The sequence below is a fragment of the Elgaria multicarinata genome, chromosome 19, assembly GCF_023053635.1.
Source record: "Elgaria multicarinata webbii isolate HBS135686 ecotype San Diego chromosome 19, rElgMul1.1.pri, whole genome shotgun sequence".
Taxonomy (NCBI): Eukaryota; Metazoa; Chordata; class Lepidosauria; order Squamata; family Anguidae; genus Elgaria; species Elgaria multicarinata.
In genome coordinates, this window is record NC_086189.1 from 18,990,828 (window position 1) to 19,015,054 (window position 24,227).

At 49.5% G+C, this 24,227-nt stretch overlaps 1 protein-coding gene across 1 annotated transcript in view; it reads left to right on the forward strand.

Annotated features, from left to right (window-relative positions):
* The window catches only part of PRRX2 (paired related homeobox 2), a 42,561-nt gene extending 18,334 nt beyond the window's left edge, over window positions 1–24,227 (forward strand). Inside the window, exons 2-4 of the mRNA XM_063144993.1 lie at window positions 21,404–21,588; window positions 22,438–22,616; window positions 23,831–24,227. Of these exons, the coding sequence (XP_063001063.1) occupies window positions 21,404–21,588; window positions 22,438–22,616; window positions 23,831–23,969 (503 nt within the window). The 3' untranslated portion in view covers window positions 23,970–24,227. The remainder of the gene's footprint in view (window positions 1–21,403; window positions 21,589–22,437; window positions 22,617–23,830) is intronic.

Sequence of the window (24,227 nt, forward strand, 5' to 3'; positions counted from 1 at the left end):
AAGCGCCTCCTTGCAAGAGGGGCTGGGCAGGCCGTTCCTTGAAATGTGGCTCCCAGCCCAATCCTAAAGGCTTTGTTGGCATCCGGTTTGACCAAGGGGTAAAAAGTGCCTCTCTGTGTGGGGACGCCAGGCCTCTCGGTAGGTGCGGGTTATATTTTATTAGCCTCCCTGATGGAAAAAAAAATGGCCCATTTCCAGCTGCAGATGAGCAGCCTGAAGAGAGCGACAGGTTTCCAGAAACAGTTAGCGCAAATCCGAGAGCAAAAATGAAATGATGATTGCTTGATGGTTTCCAGCTTTTTCCCAGTCTTCCCCCTCTTCCAACTGGCAGTGCGAGCCGTAAGCATTGGGGTCACAACCCTGGGTCAGCAACCCTGATCTAGAAACCCAATAGGGGAGAATGCCTTCCAGTGTTTCATTCACTCAAGTCATTGATAGTTTTATAGATCAAAACCAGTGATAGTCACCATTTCAACTTTTGCTGGTCTTGTGACTGTAATAGCTTCTTCTTCTTCTTCTTCTTCTTCTTCTTCTTCTTCTTCTTCTTCTTCTTCTTCTTCTTCTTCTTCTTCTTCTTCCTCCTCCTCCTCCTCCTCCTCCTCCTCCTCCTCCATTCCCAATCTTAGTCGCCTGGCAAGTAAGTTGAAGCTGCACTCTGCGCCCTCCCATCTCTACTCTTGTCCAGCAAGTCTCCCAAACAGACGTAGGACGTCCCTCCAACCCCACCTACCTTGCAGAAGGACGTGTGCTGGGCGGGGTGGCGAGAAACGGAATAAGATCTCTGTGTTGTTTTAAAGCCCCGTGGAAATGATCTCTGGAGAAATTAGCTTAGCCAAACAATCTGGAAATATTCGTGTCTCCGCCGAGTTCTGGAGACTTGGCTGCTGACTGCAAGCGGTTCTCCATTTATTTGTTCAAGTCCGGCGCTGGGCGTCCCTAAGATGTGGAGCAGGAGGGCACACGCTTCATGTTAAATGTAACGTAGGCGATCTCCCGGGTCTGAGGAAGGCAGCGAGCTTTCCTAATAGTAAGCTAAACGCTCCTTCTCCGGTGACGTGGCGGCTTCCTCTTTCTGCGTTGTGGAATTGGGCCTGTCTGCCAGGCCAATGTTGTGGGAGATCTGCTTTGCCCCCAGATCAAGATGAAGGCTTGATATGGGGCTGGCATCAAGAGATGGCTGGGCACCCTCGAAAGGGTCCATGCCTCTGTACAGGCCCACGGACAAGAGCCCCCTAGAGTTGCTCCTTCTCTTCCCCATGGCAACCTGCGTGGTCACCCACCTCTCGCTCCGGTCCAAGCAACGGAAGTGGTGAGGAGGAGGAGGAGGAGCAGGAGACGCCGTGGCCTCCTGGCTCCCTGGCTCCCTGCCTGCCCAGCAAGCAAGTAGGAGCCATGAGGAGGAAGAGGAGGAGGAGCAGTCACTGCTGGGGACCATGGTGGTGAGAAGGTCAACTCACTGAGGGAGGGAGTCCATTGACGGACTCTTGCCTAATGGCCCTCCCTAACCCTGGAGGCGAAACTGACGTGATGTCCTTCAACCATCTGTATGAGGGTTGCAGAGCCTTTTCCCCAGCCATTTCGGAGTGGTTCTCAGGGGCTGCAGTCCAGGGGTGGGGGGCAGAGGCAAACCAGAGGGGCATGCCCCGAATACCAGCCCACCGTAGAGCTCCGACTGCCAGTGATGAAGGGGAGGCGTTTGAACCTTTTAGACGAGGGGAAAGACGCACACACACAAATCCCCTGGAAATTGCCCAAGGACTGGCGGTCCGAGGAAAGGAGGTGGGGTCCGGGTCCAGGGTGGGGCTTTCTGGGGAACCCCAGAGGGACGGATCTAGACCCTGATGATCAACACCATAGTGAATATTATCATTTGAGGGAGATACTGGGGATCCCGTAGTATTAACACTCTCCATAAGAAAAGCCATGCAGGATCTGCTCCAGCACTCTGCTCCCACAGTGGCCAACCACCTGCCCACGGGAAATCCCCAAGAGCAACCCTCCCACCCATGCTCCCCAGCAACTGGCGTACATTGGCCTACTGCCTCTGATATTGGAGGTGGCGTAGAGCCACCAGGACTAGTCGCCATGGATAGCCTTCTCCTCCAGCAATTGGTCCCATCCCTATTTGAAGCTGTCCGATTGGTGGCCATCACTACGTCTTGTGGGAGCATTGTTTGACTATGTGCTGAACCCGAGAACTTTCTGCATGCAACGCAGGGTCTCCACCAGTGAGCTCCAGTGGGCTTGGCTGAGCAGCTGGGTTCCAGCAGCCGTCTGCGGACGTTGAGTGCTGACATGAGTGCTGAATGCAATCCAAAGAATGATCACCCTTTGGGCTTTGAAATGGGTGGAGGACAGGCGAGTGCGGAGTCAATTTGAAAATAGTTAGGGTAATTGAAGCCGAAATAGCATACATGTGTTGTGCCTGCTGCTCAGGCCCGCTGTCCAAGCACTGGCTATTGATGGGGGCCCTTCTTACCTACGGCGCTTTGCCGTTCTGTTGAGCTTGGGATTAGACAGCTTCACACAGAGGGTGTCTTCCAATAGGACAATGAGAGTTTAAATAGAAATGAAGATGACTCCACGTACCTCGGGACACGGAGTCCACCTGGGCCTCCAGTGACAAGGATGGGTCTAGGAGTACTCCAGAGCTACGCACTCCTCCAGAGGGAGCGCAACCCCATCCTGAACAGGTCGCGTACCCAAATACCAGACTTGGGAACCACCAATCCACCAATTCTTCTGATCCTTGTTGGAGCAACATGCAGACACCCCTGTCTGGCTTCCAGCCCCAGCACCACTCAGAGCTCTCCGTGGTGCTGATCTCATTGCGCCTTGCTTCCTGGGAAACCTGTCCTATTCTGACCCCTGCTCAAGATCCTGATCCATAGCTGAACCCTTGGAGGAAGGGGCGGAGCTGGAGTAGGGGCATGGGCTGTGGGGGAACCCAAGCCAGTGTGGTGTAGTGGTTAGAGTGTTGGACTGGGAGCCGGGAGATCCGGGTTCTAGTCCCCACTCCGCCATGGAAGCCCACTGGGTGACTTTGGGCCAGTCACAGCCTCTCAGCCTAACTCACCTCACAGGGTTGTTGTTGTGAGGATAAAATGGAGAGGAGGAGGAGTATGTACGCTACCTTGAGTTCCTTGGAAGAAAAAAGGTGGGCTATAAATGCAATAAATAAATAAAACACTCGTTCGTTCTTGCACATCCTAGGCACGTGCTGTTTGATCCCTCCTTTACTCTTTTCCACACAACAGCCTCTTGCCCGCTCTCTTTCATTTTGTTTCCTCCTCTCTGGGTTTGCTTTTCTCCTCCCTTTCTCCCCTCCGCTAACCGAGCCAAGGCCCGCGTCGCACCTCCTTTCTCCTTTGCGATTAACTAGATCCATCTGTGGGCTTGAAAGCGGGCAGGTTGGTGCTGCCGGGCTCTTAAATTCCACAACCGAGATCGGTGTGTGTGTGTGTGTGTGTAGATTTGGGAGCCCTTGTAAATCCCAACTTTGTTTATGTCCACCAGTCTGGGGGCTTAACCACAGGAAGCGAACTAAGCCCGGTGCGACTTCAAAACCCAACCCAGGTTGCTCTCGCCGTATTCAAGTCTTGTGAGTTGGCTACCGGCGAACGTGGAATGTTAAGGACAGCGCCATTCTGCATTTATGCTCCAGAATGGATAGAACTCAACTCGAGTTTCCAATTTTCAATGAGGGCTAATCTCCTTGGAGGTGCTACTGCTGTTGCTCAGCCATTGCTGACTTTCGGCACCTGGCGTTGGGTTCCTCCAAAGAATTTCGTCGGTCAGGTTTCTGGTTCAAATGGTTTCGTTTCGCCCTTGCAAGAGAGTTGTCATATTAAGCCTGTGCAGTGGTAATATCCAATGGTGCCGTTCCACAAACACCAATAGTGATGCTCCGTTGATTTTTTCCATTGCACAAATAGTTGCCCGTTGTTTTAAATAAATTCGTGTTAACGGAATGACACAGTTGGAAACCGCCCATAGGGTGGCTAGCTGCCCTCCATTCTAGGGCATTGCTAGGCATATAAAAGATCCAGGACCCAGGTCCCATAGGACAAAACTGTGCATCAAATCTGCATATGCTCATCTCTCTCTCTCTCTCTCTCTCTCTCTCAGTTTAAAAATACTTATGAGAAATGTGGCCAGGCAATTCATTTCAAATGTAAACGATCTCGAAATATATCCTTCCATTCATTTGCACTCTGCTCCAGGCCAGCCCAAAGAGACAGAGAAAAAGCTACAGCACTACTACGCCACACCGGACTCCTCTTTGAACCTCAGGAGTCCCAGTTTTGGCTCTCTGGGTTTCCCAGCTGGCCCCGCCTCCTTCCTCTGGCCCCACCCCTTTCCTCCTGACCACCAAGCACTTGGTGATGTCCCGGCTTTTGCACAGTTCTTTCCCCATTCCGAAACGTTGAAACTCCTCTCCTGAGGCTTCGTTAATGGCCGGCAGAACTTTCAATTATAATGTGCTGGTATTTCGCCCTTGGAATGCAGCCCTCGAGAACGTCTCCAAATTGAATTCAGCTCTTGGGCTGATAGATATCCCTCCCCCCAAAAAACCTAATCTATTAAACACACTGCCTACTGACACCCTAAAATTGTAATGTGTGAAGAGCAGCACCTTGTCTTTCAGATTCCCCCCAGCTCCTGGTCACCTCGCATTCGCTTTTGTGCATTTCCACGATTCCTTGCTCATATCCTCACTTGCAAAGCTTGTCGTAAACTCTCCAGAAGTTAATCAACTCCTTCGCTTTTACTCTCCGAGATGCTATGACTTATTAAAACCATAAAGGCCCATTGGATTTTATTTGCCAGATGTGGGCCCTTGTGAGAGAAAGCCGGGACAGAAGCATACCTAATCCCAGGTTAAAGAGAGCCGTGGTTGAACAAAAAGCGTGTACGATTGGATTAATGTTTACAGTGTTACTTCTCTACCCGAGACTTTCTTTTTCTTTAAGAATAAAAAACAGATCGAATCTCGCCCTCCTGTAAATCACTAAGACCCCAATATCTTATCTTCTCCACTCTTGATATGGTTTTCAATGTGCTTATTTCCCTTTGCTGGCGCCTGCAGGGTTAAGGATTCAAATTCTAAGGATGCTTAAGACATTAAATCTTCACCAATTCTGATACTGACTGAACGGATCCTCAACCCCTGGGCGAACACGCAGCTTAGAATGTAGTTATCCGCTGGATGACACACGACTTGGACAACCCTCTGTCAGGGATGCTTTAGGGTTGATTCCTGCACTGGGGGGGTTGGACTCGATGGCCTTGTAGGCCCCTTCCAACTCTGCTATTCTATGATTCTATACTTTGAGAGCCAGTGTGGCGTAGTTCTTAGAGTGTTGGACTGGGACTCAGGAGACCCGGGTTCTAGGCCCCAGATGCTCACTGGGTGACTTTGGGCCAGACGCTGACTCTCAACTTAACCTACTTCACAGGGTTGTTGTGAGAACAAAGTGAAATAGAGGAGGATCAGGAAGCTGCCCTGGCCAGTCGCTGATTCTCAGCCTAACCAACCTCACAGGGTGGTTGTGAGGATAAATATTTACTGTTATATTTATATTTACTGTTGTTCCCCGAGAGGTGGGTAAGAAATAATAATAATAATTATTATTATTATTATTATTATTATTATTGAGACGCTGAAGACCTTTGAATTGTCTTGGACTCTGTGGAAGAGGGGGGAAAGTTGGATATAAATATAATCATCACCAATGTTGGAGTCCAGTTCTCGCCTCAAAAATAAATAAATTGAAAATGCTTACTTTGAAATACTAAATCTCACTGCACTTTCCTTCTGGGCATACATGCTTAGGACTGCAGTGTCAGAAATGTGTATTTTGAGAGAAAAGATATTATATCTGAACTCTGGAATTTTGTGGGGGTCTTTAAGTATGTCACAAGTTGATGTGGGAAAAGGGTGCTGGACTTAAGAATGAACACGTGTGAAAGCGACTTGGGGTACATTTGCCCATCACTACCCCTAAGCTGCAGTTTGCAGCTTTGCTTCTTTTAATACATCCAGCAAAATTCCCAAAGGTTAAAAAAAAAAAAAAGTTCCGCAACTCCGCAGAATTCTGCTGCGGAATCCAGGGGTCGGACTTCAGAAATCTGAACTCCTTTGGTTCTGTTGTGGATTTCTTCAATATTTTCTGCAGTGGTCAGCGTGGCTTTCTGGAGGGCCGCAGTTCATCTGGGGGTGGAATTTGTCACCCTTCAGGATTCGCCGCCTGAGGTGGGAGCAGCACCCTGCTTTACGGAAGGGTCAGCCCTGCTGGAAAACAACAAGGGATCATTGATCCTTAGCTACAAATTATAGCCTGGAGGGGGGGATGTCCAAAATGGGCAGGGAGTTTTCAATCTCTCTCTTCCCCCCCACCCCCAAAATGAAACCCTGCCCTCCCAAAAATATAAGAGCAGAAAAGTGGGAAAAAAATAGGGTGTTACTTTCTGGAGGAGATTCACAGGTTGGGACACAGCTCTGTGGAAGTCTTTTGTTAGAACATCTGTTCGCTTGGGTGGGACAATTTATGGAAATGATATTATTGGCAGGAGAAAGGAAAAAAAAAGTTATGCTAAAAATACGAAACCCAGATCATCCAAAGATTCCAGACGTTTTACTGAAGAGACTTAAAAGTGGCTCCTTTGGAAAAATAAAAGAGGTACCAACGAGGTTGGAGACAGGGTGGAAAATGTTCCCTCGGACATGTCCACCCCATCCAACTTTTGAGTGGGCCATTTCATTAATAAGGGAGAAGTACCTTGCCTGGGCCCACTGGCGTCCTGCTTATGGCCAGCATTAATTATTACATTTTCATCCAAGTCCGTGCAGAGCACATTGCCCCCCAACCAGGACCTCTGTGGACTGGTTGATGTCAGTTGGCTGGATATTGTAGACTTGGGAAAAGTGCAGAGAAGGGCACTAAAATGATCAAGGAGTTGGAGGACAGATTACAACATCTGGGACTATTTAGTTTAGGAATATAGACAGCTACAGGGGAGACATGATAGAGGTATATAAAATGATGCACAGTATGGAGAAATTGGAGAGGAACTTTTTCTCCTGCTCATAATCCTAGAACCCAACGGGGTCATTATCCCATGAAGCTGATGGGTGGAAGATTCAAGACAGAGAAAAAGAAGGACTTCTTCACACAGCGCAGAGTCAAACCATGGAATTCGCTACCACAAGATGTATGTTATATGTATGCATAATAATAATATTCCGCCTGTTTCCCAGTACTGGGACTCAAGGTGATTTACAAGATTAAAACATGCACAATTAAAACATATAAATATAAATTTACAAAAGTAAAATAGAATTAACCCTGCAGTAAAATTAAAAATGTGTTAATTGTTTTTTAAAAAGCAGTAACAGATTAAAAGGGTTCCCCCCCAATACATTAACACAGTGATGGCCACCAATTTGGATGGAGGAGGAGGAGGAGGAGGAGGAGGAGGAGGAGGAGGAGGAGGAGGAGGCGATCCCTGGCTACTAGTTCTGATGGATCTGTGACGCCTCCAATATCAGATGCACTTTGCTTATGTATGCCAGTTGCTGGCAGGGCCGGTGCCAGACTATTTTGCACCCTAGGCAAGGTGAGCTACTTTCACCACCACCACCACCCCAAAAAAAGCCAACTTTGATTTTTAAGAACATATCTTTTCTGGAAAAAATAAGCACAAAACTTGAAACTGCTAAATTTGTTTTAAAGTGCAAGAAATACATCATGCCAATTATAGCAAACAAATTGGAAAGGAATGTCTATGGGTCTAAAATGCATTATTTAATAGGAACGTCACCTCTAAATCACCCCCCCCCCAGCTCACACGCATGCACACACACACTCAGCATCACTCACTCCAAACAAACACACGCATGAGCACATGCATTCACTCAAAGACCCCCCTGCACCCCATTCACCCATACATTCTCTCTCTCTCTCTCTCTTCCGGGCGCGTTCCGGAAGTCCGAACGTGGAGCCGCCCCACCCCCACCCCAGCGTCCTTGGCTTCGCTTCGGCTGGGCGGGCACAGGGCGCCATCTCGCCCGCCCAGGCCCAGCTAAGTCCTTGGGCCGGGCTGGCTTACAGCTAATGCGCGTGAGTGCTGTGCTGTGCCCGGCGCCCCTCTTAGCTTGGCGCTCTAGGCGGCCGCCTGAGTGGCCTCTATGGTAGCACCGGCCCTGGTTGCTGGGGAACATGGGCAGGAGGGTGCAGTTGCACGCATGTCTTCCTTGTGAGTTTGGACACTTGTGAAGAGAATGCTGGACTAGATGGACCCTTGGTCTGATCCGGATTGGCTCTTCTTAAGTTTTAAAGCCCGAACAGGGCCGGGAACAGTTAAATGCCCCTCCTGAACTGTTCAGGACCTGATCTTGATTGGGGAGGTAAGGCGGAAGCTACTATTTCTCATTGCTTAAAAGATATATGTGAAATTAATCCGTGTGCGGTTTGGCTCAAGGAGAGCGAAGCCCTGCTTGATCTAACGTAGTGTAAATCCAGAGGTAGCGGAAAAGAGTGCATCTAGCAAAGTATGCACGTTGGGCTGCCTATCTGTGTGTTAAAAGAAAAAGAAGGATCTCTGAGCATACACAGAGATTTTAAAGGGGGCTTTTTAAAAAAAGGATGCAAGGGCAAAGCTGCACAGGCCGCCTTTCCTGCGTGAAGGAAACCAATGTCTTTTTAGAACGCTAACGTGGCCAAAGTACTGCTGAGCAGAGCATGCGCAGAGTTCCATTCTCCTCCAGGAGGAAGCAGTTTTTTGAAGCAAGTCACGTGAGCCAGTAATGTGTTGAGCTTCTTTGGGCCCCAGGGGCCGAATTTCATTTTTGAAAAACTCTTTTGGGGGAGGTGGTACATTCCAGCAATGGGAGGAGCTAAAGCCAAAAAGGGGGCAGGCTGAAAGCAAACCGGTGGGGACCACAAACGCCAGCACATTTCAGCCTAAATCCCCCCATGCCAGGAACGAAGCCTTAAGACAGCCTTTTAGAATGGGGGGGGGGAACCCTTTCAGAGCCACGGACTGATCAACAGTGGGGGGAAAGGGGTGTGGCCATTTGAGGAACCCTAGGGAGGGGGGGCAGATTTGCCCCCCAAGCTGAGTTTCAAAATCCGCCATGTAAGCCCTCTGGCCTCCTCTGCAGGGTTGTTGTTTTCATGGTTTTGAATCCCAGGGCCAGGGAGGCATCATAGTTAGCGATGGGGCAGGAGCTCAGGTTTGGAGCCCAGGCTTTGCAGGGCAGAGGTGATTGGATTGGATTGATTGATTACATTTATGTACCGCCCCATAGCTGAAGCTCTCTGGGCGACCATCCTGCTAGGCGGAGGCGACCACGCAGGGCGGAACGGATCGGGGCACTGCGCAGCGGAAGCCCTCCGGCTTTGCAAACCAAGTGGCCCCAAACTCTGGCTTCTCTGGGGAAGGCTAGAGAAGCCCTATGACCCGGGGTGGGGTGGGGCGCCGCTTCCAGCCAATGCTGAGCTAGATGGATCAATAGGGCGAGGCAGCTTCCTAGGTTCAGGGTGTCTCTGAGCATGCGCAGAATTCCTCCTCATCCCCCAGCTACCCAGGAACAAGCCAGTGGCCTGCACATCTGGGAAAGGAGGAAGCGGCTGTCCCCGCCAATTTAAGCGCAGACAGCTTTCCCTATAGAAAATCCACCGCTGCTTCTCCCCCCCCCCTTCTCAAGCGGCCTTGGAAATCAGGGCTGGGCACCTGAGCTTCTGCTAGGATCTAAAAAGTGGCCCTTTGATCCCCGGGAGGGTGCAGGCGGCAGGCAGCACAGTCGCCCTCCTCGCACCCGGCTCCTCGGTCCGTCCGTGGGTTTTATACCTCGCGGCCCCCGTCCGTCCCAGCTCGAGAGCGCGAGATGATCATAATGCATGTTGGCACTTTGGGAGCAAACGCTTGTATACATCCTGTGCAGGGAAGCTGTTGCGCCCCCCCTTTTCTGGAATCCTTTTTTTTTTAGAGGGGGGGGGATAGGGATTGAAATATAAGAAAGCAACTTTTCATCTGCGGCCGCAGCGATAGCTCAGGAAGAGAATTGTACGAGTCTATTAAAGCCTGTGTGTGTCTCTCCGCTGAAGTCTGTGGCTACAGCCGGCGCCAGGCTCTCGCATTGAACCAGATGTGCAGAGGCGCCACTCCGCCCAGCCACCGAATCCGAGTTGAGGCAGGCCTCTCTCACGCGAGGGAAACTGGAGCGCACATGGAAAAGCCATGGGGCTCAGGGGCTGCCTCCTGCTCTTCCTCCTCCTCCTCCATGCCAGAAAGAAAGAAAGAAAGAAAGAGGCAGAGTTGAGGAGGAAAGAGAGAATGCAAGCTGTCTGTCTCCTGGAAGACGTGATGGGCAACAAGGGAGGATACCAGAGCCAGGCGTTAAGTTTCAAGAGCGTCTAACATGCAACAAACTCTCCAAACCATGTTTCCGTCGCCTCTGCTCAAATAGGTTTGGGAGGTTTTTGAAACGAGGACGCAAACCTGCTGGACCTTTTTAGCAGAACCAAAATAATTATTATTTATTTATTGAATCTACCTATCTGGAAATCATAAAGAAAGGTGTAGTGATTAAAGTCTCTGGAGATCCAGATTCTAGTCCCCCACACAGCCGTGAAGCTCACTGGGTGATTTTGGGCCAGTCACAGACTCTCAGCCCAACCTACCTCACAGGGTTGTTGAGAGGATAAACTGGAGAGGAGGGGAGGATCATATAAGCCGCCCTGTGTTTTTGGGAGGAAATAAAGGCGGGATATACAGATATCAATGTAATAACAAATTATATTTCAGGGCAGTGCACAACATCAAAGCAATTCAGCAACACACACGGAGAAACAACCACACACACAAAAACAACTCCTGGTGGAGAAAGCTATCCATGGTTACTAGTCCCCATGGCTGTGTGGTACCTCCCGTAGCAGAGGCAGTAAGACTCTGTACACCAGTTGCTGGGGAACATGGGTGGGAGGGCTTACTGCTTCTGATACTGGAGGTAGCACATAGCCGTCGGGATAGATCAACTGTGTAATCTCAATGTGATGTTAACTTTATGGACGGCAGCAAAAATTTGCAGCACAACAAACTGGAAAGAAAATAGGGGTGGGGGAACAGACACCCCAATGTAGTCTGAATCCCAATTCTGGGATATTAACATTGAAGATTAGGCTGAATTACTTGCTGGGAGGTTATTTTAAGAATTAGACTGATAAGTTTGCAGAGAGATAACCTTCCTGTTATCTACTGGAATGACAAGTTTCATGATAATATTCAACCATTTTGTTTATTTTTCTTTGTCCTAACATTTCTGAATTCATCATCAACAACAACATAATCATCGGCATTGCTGTTTTAAGTGCTTATTCTATCCTAATAGCAATCTGGATAAAAAATGAATATCATTCTCCCCATTTAGAATAATAGAACCATAGAATAGTAGAGTTGGAAGGGGCCTTCAAGGCCATGGAGTCCAACCCCCTGCTCAATGCAGGAATCCACCCTAAAGCATCCCTGACAGATGGTTGTCCAGCTGCCTCTTGAAGGCCTCTAGGGTGGGAGAGCCCACCACCTCCCTAGGTAACTGGTTCCATTGTTGTACTGCTCTAACAGTCAGGAAGTTTTTCCTGATGTCATGCCGGAATCTGGCTTCCTATCACTTGAGCCTGTTATTCCGCATCCTAAACACCCTATGAGGGAAGATTATAGCAGCTGGGACTGTTTAGCTTGGAAAAAAGGAGGCTGAGGGGGAGGCAGGATAGAGGTGGACAAAGTCACGCCTGGTGTGAAGAATGTGGACAGGGAGACCTTTTTCTCCCTCTCTCAAAATACTAGCACCCAACGGGGTCATCTTACGAAGCTGACGGGTGGGAGATTCAGGACGGATCAAAGGAATGATTTCCTCACACAGCACAGAGTTAAACTATGGAATTCACTACCACAGGATGTGGTGATGGCCACCAATTTGGATGGCTTTACAAGGGGGTTGGATCAATTCCTGGAGGAGGAGAAGGCCAGCCATGGCTACTAGTCTTGATGCTAGGTTCTACCTCTGGTATCAGAGGCAGTAAGCCTACGTATGCCAATTGCTGGGGGACATGGGTGGGAGGGTGCTGTTGCACCGTGGTCTGCTTGTGGGCTCCTGGTCAACAGCTGTTTGTCCACTGTGTGAACAGAGCGCTGGGCTAGACGGACCCTGGGTCTGATCCAGCCTCAGGACACTTCTGATGTTTTATTGTTCAAAACCACCGCCAAAATACATGATAAAACACCCAGAAAACAACACAGAACACTCGAAGGCGCTTTCTGTGGGGGATGAGAACTTTCAGGCGATTGGAGGGCAGATTTTGCTAGAGCACTAGTTCCACCTCTTCTGAAGCTAGACACCACACTCACCCCTTCACATCTGCATTGTGGTGGATACAAAATGGCAGCTACGTTGCCAACAGAGTTGATGCTGTTGCCACCTGCAGTGGCAGCACGTAAAACAAAAAAATGAAACCCAAAACACTTCAGAGAAAAGGAAGAAGCTGTCCTGCCACCCCTGTCAAAGGTGAGCCCTCCCGGTGAGAAACCTTTGGGGAATTTCTCCTCCCCCTGGAGAAGAAATGGTCTCCTTGGTTTCTCTGCCCACAAACAGGGTGGGCCACTTCCAAAGCCTGTTTGGGTACAATTCCCCCTTCAAGCAACGTAGAGGAATGAATCTTGAACAAAACGGTTCTGGGCATCCACAGCCTACACGCAGTTATTGGGGAAATTCAATAACCGAACTTTTAAATTGAAGGAGGGGCGAAAATGTATAGGCCTCCCATTAAAATCCGTTTTATTGGATTTTAATTAAGACTTAACCGTCTGTTCCCCCACCCCCACCCCTCCAGCCCTGTTGGGTGAGAAGTGGAGTGGCCCAGATGCAGGGTTGCATTTTGAAGTGCAATGTGGGTTGAATTAGAATTGCTGTAATTTCAACAGAAATACAATACATCTCACCACAGCAGAAGAGTCTGTCTACTATTTATACTCAAAGGAGCTAACACTCTGGTTAAAAACACCATCATAAAAAGCAGAAATCCAAAACAAACCAACCACTAATAAATTTGTAGCATGACTGCAACCCTAGGGTAGGGTGGCCGGGCGGACTACTTTACAGAGAGCAGTCCTCTAGCTGAAGGAGTCCAGGGATCCCCAACCTGCCTGAGATTTTCCGAATCCCGCTTCGAAACTCAATTTCCCTTGCTCCCATTCTCATTTGGGACCTGTTCTTCTTGTCGTTTGAATGAGAAAACTGTGCCTCTCGATTGGGGGAAGTGTGTGTTTTCTCCCATTCACTGAAGGGTGAAAATGTGTTGGTTGGTACAGTTCAAAAAATAAAATAAAAATTGAACACGGTTACAAGTTCAGGAATTGGTGAGCTTTATTGGTGAAATACTTCCGTGTTCCCATTCGCTGTTGTGGAGTTCTGGCGATTTGTGAACAGAAAATAAATTCTCATACGTTCCTGTTTGGTTAGAGACGGATGAGAATTTTTTTCCTGGTTAGTTTTTGATCAGTATCTGCCCAATTTGCACCTCCTGGATTGAACACAGAATCTGTGTTAGAATTCCAAAGCTTGCAATTCGATACAGATTTGAGTCAGAATGGGCTGGAATTTGGATTACGTCGGCACCCTGAACTTTAGGAGATTCGTCCAGTTGAAGTCTGGTTTAAAGCTAAAGAACCAGAAGTGAGGGAGAGAGCAAATTATTTCTAAATTTGCATTGATATATGCAAATTGTCATGCCAATCAGTGTCCACTTTTCTCCTCCTGTTTCGGCGATGCTGATGTGGTCAGTTTCCTCTTCAGAGTTACGTGGGAGTGAGCGCCATTGAACTAAATGGGACTCCTTTCTTTCCTGACTGTGTCACTCGTGAAATGTTTACAGCGTTAACAAGGTGGGTTGGATCCAGCGTGACGCTGGATCAACTGCGCTGATGGATGGGGTTTTCTCTGCTTCATCCTCGCCACGGCAGTTTCTCCAGCTCAATGAAAATGCTTCACGGAGCATCAGGAGACCCCACAGAATAGGGTGAGCTGTGGGCAGGTATTTGGAAAAAAAACCCCAAATCATGCAGAAGTTCCCTTCCTCTCACAGAAGGCAGATCCTGGGTCCAGCCCAATAACTTTTTGGTATTTGTAAAGGATTTTAAACTGATTTTTTCACCTAGCCTCGAAACGTAATAGCGCATCAATGTACCCAAAATTAAATATTTAAATCCTGGACATAAAATAAACCAGTGGGGGGGGGGGGGCAGTGAAACTATCACTGTACAATTCTCATTGCCTGGGTAACACATGTGAACCAAAAGTAGCTTTCTTGCAAAATATTTGAGCCGGAATGTCAGTGGAATATAAATTTCTCAAGTATGCCCACAAAGTAGAAACTGCTTGGCTCACATAACATGTACTAAGCCAGCCTTCCTCAACCTGAGGCGCTCCAGATGTGTTGGACTACATCTCCCAGAATGCCCCAGCCAGCTGGCTGGGGCATTCTGGGAGTTGTAGTCCAACACATCTGGAGCGCCCCAGGTTGAGGAAGGCTGTACTAAGCAAAGGTTGGTTTCTTCTGGGACATGGAAAGGGGTTCTTTGATTACTGGGGGTGAAAATGTAACCCCATTACTATGGCATCGGGGTCTCCAATGTGGAGCACGTGGGCACCAATGGGCCTGCAGATCCTCTCTTCGCGCCCTCCAGTCCATCTCACACCATAGGGTGGGAGGCAGTGACCAGGTGGCCTCTGGGCTTGACCGCTCAGGGCAGGATTAGAACCGACGGGCGGGAATAGCAGGGAAGCAGGTGTCACCAAAGCATTAGGAGGAACTTCCTAATCACGAGAGCTGTTCCCCATGTCAGGCATGCTGTAGCTGTGCTCTCCCGCACAGAGCCGGCATTGATCACAGGGCTGGACTAGATGTTCTCTGAGGACCCTTTTAACTCTATAAGGACATAAGAAGGGCACTGCTGGATCAGACCTATATGGAGTCCAGCATTCTGTCCACCAGCTGGCTATGAGAAACCCACAAGCAGGACATGAGTGCAACATCACCCTCCCGCCCATGTTCCCCAGCAGCTGGTGTACAAAGGCATACCTTCTCTGATACTGGAGGCAGCATATAGCCATCAGGGCTAGTAGCCGTGGATAGCTTTCTTCTCCTCCTCCAGGAATTTGTCTAACCCCCTTTTCAAGCCATCCAAATTGGTGGCCATCAAGACATCTTGCAGCAGCGAATTCCACAGTTTAACTCTGCGCTGTTCCTTTGAGCTGTCCTCAGTCTCCCACCTATCAGCTCCATGGGATGACCCCATTACGAGAGGGGGGGACACACACATCTCCTTCGCTAACTCTACGTTTATCTTTTAAACCGGAACGAGGCAAGGCCGCCCTTCAAAGAGAGAATGGTCCTCTGACCCATGGCCACCGTACACAGCGCTTTGGGGCGGTTGCCCCATCTTCCCTGGGAACCTGCCCCGAGCAAAGCAGCAAGACAAGCTAAATGTTGCTGCTGCTGCTTTCAGACGGCGCCTGTCTTCGTTCTTTGCCCACGGTTTTCCGGACGGGGCTTTGGAAAAGCAAAAGCACGTGCAAAGAAATAACTCCAAGCTACACACTGAAGTATGTACCCAGAAAATGATAGGAGGAGCCTGGATTTGTGTACCACTTTTCATAGGGGAGGGTGTTGCCCTGTGAGTTTTGTCACCCCAGACAATCCGGTCTATATGGGCATGCTGGTGCCGGTCCTTAGTGAAGGAAACAGAGGAGGAACGAAAGAAACCGGCATAAACACAACCTCCGTCTGCCTTCGTAGATGTCTTTAACCTAGAATCAAGTCAGAGCCAGTTTCTCGAACACCAAGGCTGTCCCTCATGCCTCTTGTCGTCCCGCCGCCCATTTCCTGTGCGGGTCGAACGCAAAGGACACTTGGCTTCCACCTCAGTTACCTTCTGACAGCCTGAATGGATCCGAAAGAAAATTGAGACGCCGGTAAATGTTTTCAGATGGAGGGCTTCGGAGGAAGCGGGGTCACCTCGTGTTTGCTTTGCTCGCGGTCCCTCGTTGCCCTGGCGAAATCTAGCACTTTGGCCTCTCTTTCTCTCTCTCGCTTTTACATTTTTGTAACCCCTTTGGAGGGGGGAAAAAGCAGATGAGAAGTTTCAAAAGAGCTGGAGCGGGGTGGGGAGAAAGGAAAGCCTAGAAAAACAGAAAGAAAGACAGACAGACAGAAAGGAAGAAGACTTCTAACAGGTCTGTGGCAAATTTAATGAGCTGTGTGCCGTACCAGGTGGATTAATTGGAGGAAATACCATTTCAGCCACTTATACATTTAGGGTGCAAACCATACACCAGTATATTTTAGCTGAAAAGCTTTTACTGCCAGCATCTAATCCTTAGGAGGGATTGGGGGGGGGGCAGTGTTCTCTTCAGCTCCAGGGAAGAGGAGGAGCTAGTTCTGTCCCAAAATCTATCCTCCAGTTTCCTGAAGAGTTTCTTCCCCCAGGAAAAAGTCTTCCCTTGTTCTCAGGTGTGTTGTAATGTATTTCCGTGGTGGTTTTGAGCTTACCTAATCCCTGCGAGGAAATTGACATGTGGGAAGCCAAGGAGGCTGCTTCGAAGTAAAGGTACGCACGAGAAACCCAAACCCAACCCATAAGAATTTTCCCGAGCTTTTCTTCACCGCTGGATTTCTTTTCGAAGGCCCTGTCTTGGATGACGATGGTGCGCCTAAGATGAGGGAGACATTTTTGGCACTCTGCTATTCCCACCCAGTAGAATCTGTTTGCGCATCTGTCGGCCATATCCTGGAGAGATTTCACTCTCTCTCTCTCTCTCTCTCTCTCTCTCTCTCTCTCTCGTTCACCCACACAAACAACTTTTTAAAAATCCTCTTTCTAATTTTAAATCTCACCCAAACAGCCGTAACAGACGGCATAAATTACGCTAGCCAAACCAAGGTGGGGCAAAATGAATCCCAGGTGCTGGATGGTGAAGCTGGGCCACCAACCGATGTTGGTAGAAGGCACTCTGTGCCACTAAAGCCTCACATGACAAAGGTGGCTGCAAGAGCACCCCAAGGCTATGAAGCTTCTCCTTCAAGGGGAGTGAAACCCTCTCCAGAACAGGTTGAGCACCTCCATCCAGTCAGAAGACCCGTCCACTGATTAGGGTTATCCCCTTTTTTTCCTGACCGTCAGGGACATCACAGCCTTCTCCATGCTGGTAATAGATGGACCTATTGCATTGGGCCAGTGCAGATGAGTGAGAGTTTTGTTTTGCTTTGCTTTGGATGAGAATTGATTTGCGAATGTCTCCATATTCAGGAGAGAAAGAACTTGAGGTTGAAAGAATTGGGAGAAAGACATTTATTCTTCATTTTCCAGACAGGAGGCCCAGAGTCGAAAGAGGAGAGGGTTGCAGAACCTTCAAGGCTGAATTTGTTTCTTCGACACAATTTTCTTCTTCTACACCACTGACATCCTCCTTTGTATCCAGGCACCCACATTGTGGGCGGCGGAGCAGTGGTAAATTTTGAAGGGTGGGTGCACCTTGTCCCTGTAGACACGGCCCTAAGGAGAGTCCAAAACTGCAGGCAGCTGGGTTGATCCACATCAACAAACCAGTTCTGGCTGCTTTCGTGTCCACCAGTTGCAGGTCTTTTGTAAACGCATCCATTTCAAAGATGCGCACATCTGATGCACGCACTGTGGGAAATGCACACAAACAAAACACATGGATTTTCATGTGGAAAGAATCAGCAAAGCCCTCAGTCTGATGCCAACACAGTTCAGAAGAACTGTCTAAGTGGAATTTAGAGGACCCGAGATCAAATTTTGCTGATTCGCACATTCCTACCTATAATCCGAAGTGATACCAACCAGAAAGGGCTGTTCATGTTCCTGAACGTGCAGTCAAGTTCTCCATCAGTAAAGGAAGCCACTTTTTCTACCAAGAATTATCAAGGGAGACTAGGAAGACGCTGTTTCCCCAAATTTCTGGGCAAAGGACGTCCCTGTGGCTAAAGCTGAGTGTGAATTTGTCAAATCCACATTAAGAGCCCTGAGCTACGCCTGTTTGTTTTGCTAATTCAGACCGCTGAGATCAAACGGGGATTCCATGGGCTAAGGATTTGCGTTAATTAATAAAATCTATTTATTTGCTTAGAGAGGACTGCGGGGCCGAGGTCACGTTTTCCGTAATTGTTATTTCAAACAAAAACAGAACGGGTCTGCGGACTCTTTGGGGGGGGAGTTAGGAGAGAGCTGCATTTATTTTTCTTCGGAAGAATTTACCGCTAATGCACTCCAGGCAATTTCAGTTCCTTCAATTAAACCGAATCAGAGAAGGGGGGCAGAGAGTTACTAGATTTGTACATTGTATCTGGCCAGTTCTTCGTTCTTGGATGTATTTATTTATTTATAGTATTTAGAAATTGCTTACATTCAAAGACATTTCTAAGCGATGGACAAGTCAGTATGAAGTCATCGAAATTAGTTGATTCATAAATCGAATCTGACAGGTTGCTCATTCTTGAATGTATTCATTTCTTCATTCCACAATATTTATGAATCGCTTACGTTCAAGGCCATTTCTAAGCGATAGACAAAACGAGACAGTATAAGATGGTCGTTAAATACGGTATATTCTTGCTGCAGACAGAAGACAGGGTTACTTTCCTGGGAATACCTGCCCGCATCCTAAAACCATCCTCAGAGGTCGTCCTTCAGGCGCTCACGCGAAATGAATCCGTGAAGGAGAGGGCCCTTTTCTGATTTCTCTCCCTTTTTCCAGCCTTCTTCGTACAAACCATAGTGGTGGCAACAGGGCGGGAGGGGGCTGGAAAAGACAGAGAGAAATATGGCGCCGTTCTATTTTCTGCTTTCCCTAATGAGCCAGTCTGATTCTTGGGAAAGCAGTTCATTCCTCTGTGAGCACGGTGGAAAATTCAATGTAAGTCGCTTTTCCTCTTGTGGATCCAACATACCGAGTCTAATTTGCCCTGTGGAAAAAGCTGGCAAGTGACACGATGGGCGAAGGAGTTGGCTTTGAATTCTGCACAGGGAGATTTGAGTGGGACGTGTCGTTTAGGGCCTCAGGTGCACACGCCCGAGAAGCAATGGTGTAGCGGTACATTTTGATGAGCAAGACCTCATTAGGACAGCCCCCTATATCCCCCCCCCCCACAGAAGAAATCCCATTATTGCAAATGCTGGGTTTGATCCAGATCAACAAAACAATTCTAGCTGTTTTCATCTCAGCCAGGAGTAAGTCTTTGGGGTTCCTTGAAGACTCAGACGCCCCAAAATGCTTTGCCTGATAACAGGGGAAATGGCAGAGAGTTCAATGAGTTTTTGTCCGTTCCTGGGCAGGTGAGCAGGGCGGGCGCAGCAGCGGGGAGGGGGGAGCCCAATGGACTCCCGGTCAGCCTTGCACCTGGCTTTCCAGGCGCCTGCAGAAAAGCTGGAAAACTACGATACTAAGTAGTAAAGTAGTAGCGAGCCAGTTTAAATCAAAATGCATGATGAGAGATTGACCGGGTGAGCTGCCTGCCTGCTTGGTCAACTATTCAGGTGCCAGGACTTTGTGGACAGCTCTTTATGGGTCTTTGACTTTAAACCAAGCATGGATTGGACAGGCCATCCAATGGAGGACACCTGCAAGCAGAGGACAGTCCTCCGTCAAGCAGGACACACTGGCCACCCAATCATGCAGACGTGCGTGTGAAAACTCAAAAGCCAAAGATTATTTCAAAGCAAGGGCTGGCTGGCTCCTGCCAGTGCCGTCAGGGCTGCGTTAGGGGGCACCTTCTCCAGGCGGGCAAGCATTTGCTTGGACTTGGTTTTCTCTCTCTCTCTTTTCTTTCCCTTTTGCCACATCATAGCTGCTAAAATTTGACATACAGCAGAGGAATCCGGGGTAACACTCTGCTACAAATCAAAGGGCTGTCATAGAACTATTCCAAATTTCAGAACCATTCCAAAATAACCTCCACCCCCCACCCCCGCCGCCATTAGGGGAGAAATGGAAGCCAGATGTTTGCGTAAGCAGAAAAATCGATGTATAGTATTTCAGCAGAGAATTTAAACTAAAACACACACCGGGAGTCCTTCTCTTGCGGGCCGTTCCTTTTCTAGGCTACGTTTCCAGAGACGCCACGCTCTAAAATTCTGGAAAGAAAAACGAAACAAAAACAGTTCACCAGTCTAGAGAATCCGTTCGACTCAGAAAGAGCCGGTCTGCTTTGAAAAGCAATTCACAAGACATCTAAACTCACTTGATTCCGCTGTGCATTTCTCTCCCTAGTTACAACGGGGAAGCTGAACCCGGTTCAACCAAATCCGGCCTGCTTACCGGCCCCTATCCAGCCCATTTGGGGGTCTCCAGAAGGCCACGCCCGCTTCTGGGGTCCCGTTCCCCTTTCACCGGGCCACCAATAATTTGGAAATTTCCCAGCATTTGGGCCTGTTTTTCCGCCATTCTAAAAGGCCAAAATGTCTCTTCTGAGGTTGAGTCACTGGCAGTAAGAGCCTGAAGCTCAGATAGGCTGGTGTTTTGGCCACGCTCCTTTGGCCACACCCATAGCCTGAATGTGGCCCACAAGAGCTTCTTTGAAATGGAATCCGGCCCCCGGCTGAAAGAGGTTCCACAACACTGCTTTAATGTATTTCTGGTGCAACCTTTTAGAACGGGGAGAGGGGAAGACACACACACAAGTTGGAAAATTATGGGCTTCTAGGGGAAAGGAGGTGTTGCCAATTGGAGAAAACACAGATGAGGACCCTAGAGCTGAGCTTCCACTCCCTGGTGAATAGGAGATGCATCCTAAGGAAGTCAGGTGGTTTTCAGAGGAGGGCAACCAGGATGATCAGGGGTCTGGAAACAAAGCCCTATCAGGAGAGACTGAAAGAACTGGGGCATGTTGAGCCTGGAGAAGAGAAGATGGAGGGGAGACATGAGAGCACTCTTCAAATACTTGAAAGGTTGTCACACAGAGGAGGGCCAGGATCTCTTCTCCATCCTCCCAGAGTGCAGGACACGGAATAACGGGCTCAAGTTAAAGGAAGCCAGATTCCAGCTGGACATCAGGAAAAACTTCCTGACTGTTAGAGCAGTGTGACAATGGAATCAGTGACCTAGGGAGGTGGTGGGCTCTCCCACACTCGAGGCCTTCAAGGGGCAGCTGGACAACCATCTGTCGGGGATGCTGTAGGGTGGATTCCTGCACTGAGCAGGGGGTTGGACTCCATGGCCTTGTAGGCCCCTTCCAACTCTGCTATGATTCTCCACGGCGCAATCTGTGCCACTGCCGGCATCTCATGGTTCTTTGTGCTCTCTTTTGTCTACGTCTCCCCGCAACAGGCGAGAGCTCGAGCCCGACCCGCAGCTCCTCCAAGCGGAAGAAGAAGCAACGGAGAAACCGCACCACGTTCAACAGCAGCCAACTCCAGGCTCTGGAGAGGGTCTTTGAGAGGACGCACTACCCCGACGCCTTTGTCCGGGAGGAACTAGCGCGGAGGGTCAGCCTTAGCGAAGCCAGAGTCCAGGTGAGAGAGAGATGGAGCCAACGGAGTCCTGAGGACACCAGAGGAGCCCTGTGGCGGGATCAGACCCAGGGTCCATCTAGCCCAGCACTCTGTTACCCAGTGGCCGGCCAGCTGTCGACCAGGAACCCCCAAGCAGCACCCTCCCGCCCATGTTCCCCAGCAACTGATGTAGATAGGCACACTGTCTCTGATACTGGAGGCAGCACACAGCCATCGATAGCTTTATCCGCCATGGGTTTGTCTAGCCCCCGTGTAAAGCCAGCCCAACTGGTGGCCATCACTACCTCTCGTGGTAGCCAGTTCCATCGTTTAATTCTGTGCTGTGTGAAGAAGTCCTTCCTTTCACTTGTCCTTAATCTCCCACCAACCAGCTTCCTGGGATATGACCCCGTTTGGGCGCTAGCATTCTGAGAGAGGGAGGAGAATGTCTCCGTCTCCATCTTCTCCTCAGCAGGAGTAACGTCGGACACCTCTATCGTGACTTCCTTACTCCCCTTTTTGTCTAAGCTAAACAATCCCAGATGTTGTAATCTTTCCTGATAGGGGAGTTGCTCCAGCTACTACGTGCTGGCTTGGCAGCTGGAGAGTCAGGGAGCAAGGAGAATGTGGCACCACCGTTGTCTCAGCGAGAGGGAGAGGCCAGTGAAGGGGCAGGTTGCAATGGGGTGGGTGGGAAAGAAGCAAGTCCAGGGGACTCTTGTCCGTGGGCCCCTGCTGAGGTGTGGCCCCCTGGGAAATGCCCAACCATCTGATCATGACCCTTGATGCTGGTCACGATCAGACCAAGTGCTTTTGTTAATTCTTAATAATAATAATAATAAAAACTTCCTCACTCTTCCACTGCTCCAGGTATGGTTTCAGAACCGGAGGGCCAAATTCCGCCGTAACGAGAGAGCCATGCTCGCCAACAGGTCGGCGTCGCTCCTGAAATCCTACAGCCAAGATGCAGCCATAGAACAGCCCATGGCTCCCCGACCCACCACCCTGAGCCCAGATTATCTCTCCTGGTCAACCACCTCCCCATACAGGTAAGTCAAAGACATATTCGCCCCCCCCCTCCACGATCCCTGCATGGTCCAGATTAGTGATAATCATGACATTATGTTAGTTTTTGAGTGAAGGTGCTCACAAAGCCATAGAAAGGAAAATAAAACCTAAGCTTCCTTAATTAGCCAGAGATCACACTTTTTTCAGAGAGCAGGAGGGGAAAGCCATTCTAAAAACAGAACATGCTGCTCCACCTCAAAGGAAACAGAATTGATGGGTGTCAACAGCTTCCAGCCCCAAATGGGCATAGCTTTGTCAGATAGAAGAACTCCATAGGGTGGCAGAGGCTTCCAAGCCCACAAATCAGAGGCTTGGGAGGGCAAGAATGGGCCCCTAGCTGAGTGGGGGAGCCCTTGTTTGCACACGGAAGGTCCCAAGTTTGATTCCTGGAAGCATCCTCAGGTGGGGCTGGAGAAACTCCTGCTTGAGCCCTTGCTGCCAGTCAGTGTTGGCAATACTGGCCTGGACCGCCCTCCTTACCTGCAGACCTGGAGACCCACTCCATCCTACCGAACCTAGCATTGCAACCTCCTTCCCTCATAGGGTCCATCAAAAAATCCATTCCCATCAGCTGACTGCCCGAGTATTTGGGAACTCCCCTATTCAGGGGATAGGCAAACTGGGCCTTCTAGCTGTTTGGGACCACAACTCCCATCAGCCCCAGCCAGCATGGCCAATGGTTGTGGATTGTGGGAGCTGTAATCCAAAACATCTGAAGGCCACCGAGTTGCTCCAGCTGTGCCCTTTCATAATGTCAACGAGGGCTGCTTTTAAACAGTGACGTAGCAGAGGCCGGGCTCACGGGGGATGCAAGCCCCGGGACCTTTATATTAGCAGGGAAGCTGATGTCACACACACACACCGGCCAGACTTCCCTGTTCCCTTTAAGCTTAGCTGCAATCCTCACAGTAGATGGAGGGAAATCCGTGTTTCCCAGCGACAATAGTTTCCTCCCTGTTGCAACGGCACATCTTTTAGGCCAGGCTGGTCTTTCACAAGAGACCTGCTAGAACGGGCGCGTTGATCCGGATCAACACAGCCGCCTGCATTTTAAGACTCTCTGTGGGGGGGTGGACACGAGGCCTGCACTTCCACGCTTACCATGTCCACCGCCGTTGCTCCTAAGACTTACAACTGTTCTCTTTTGGTTTCCTCCCTCTCTCCCGCCTTGCCTGGACCCTCGCTGCCGTGCCAGCAACACAGTGCCTTCGTACGGTTCCAGCGGCCCGCCGGCGCCCGCCCAAGGCGTCAACATGGCCAACAGCATCGCCAGCTTACGCCTCAAAGCCAAAGAGTTCAGCCTGCATCAGAACCAGGTGCCCACCGTGAACTGATAGGACGTGGGCTTCTTGCCTCTATCTTTCCTCTTCTACCTGGATTGCTAGCTCCACCCATGTCCAGTCCACACCTCTGGGCAAACAAGACCTCAGTGATTCGAACGCCAGCTCTGCTCTGCAATCTCTCTCTCTCTCTCTCTCTCTCTTTCACTCTTGTTCACCCCCCCTTCTTGAAGGCAGAGAGAGTTTCGACAAACTACAGAAGGCACCGTTTTCCACCTCTTCGAACCAACGAGAAATCCTCTTTCTTAAAAA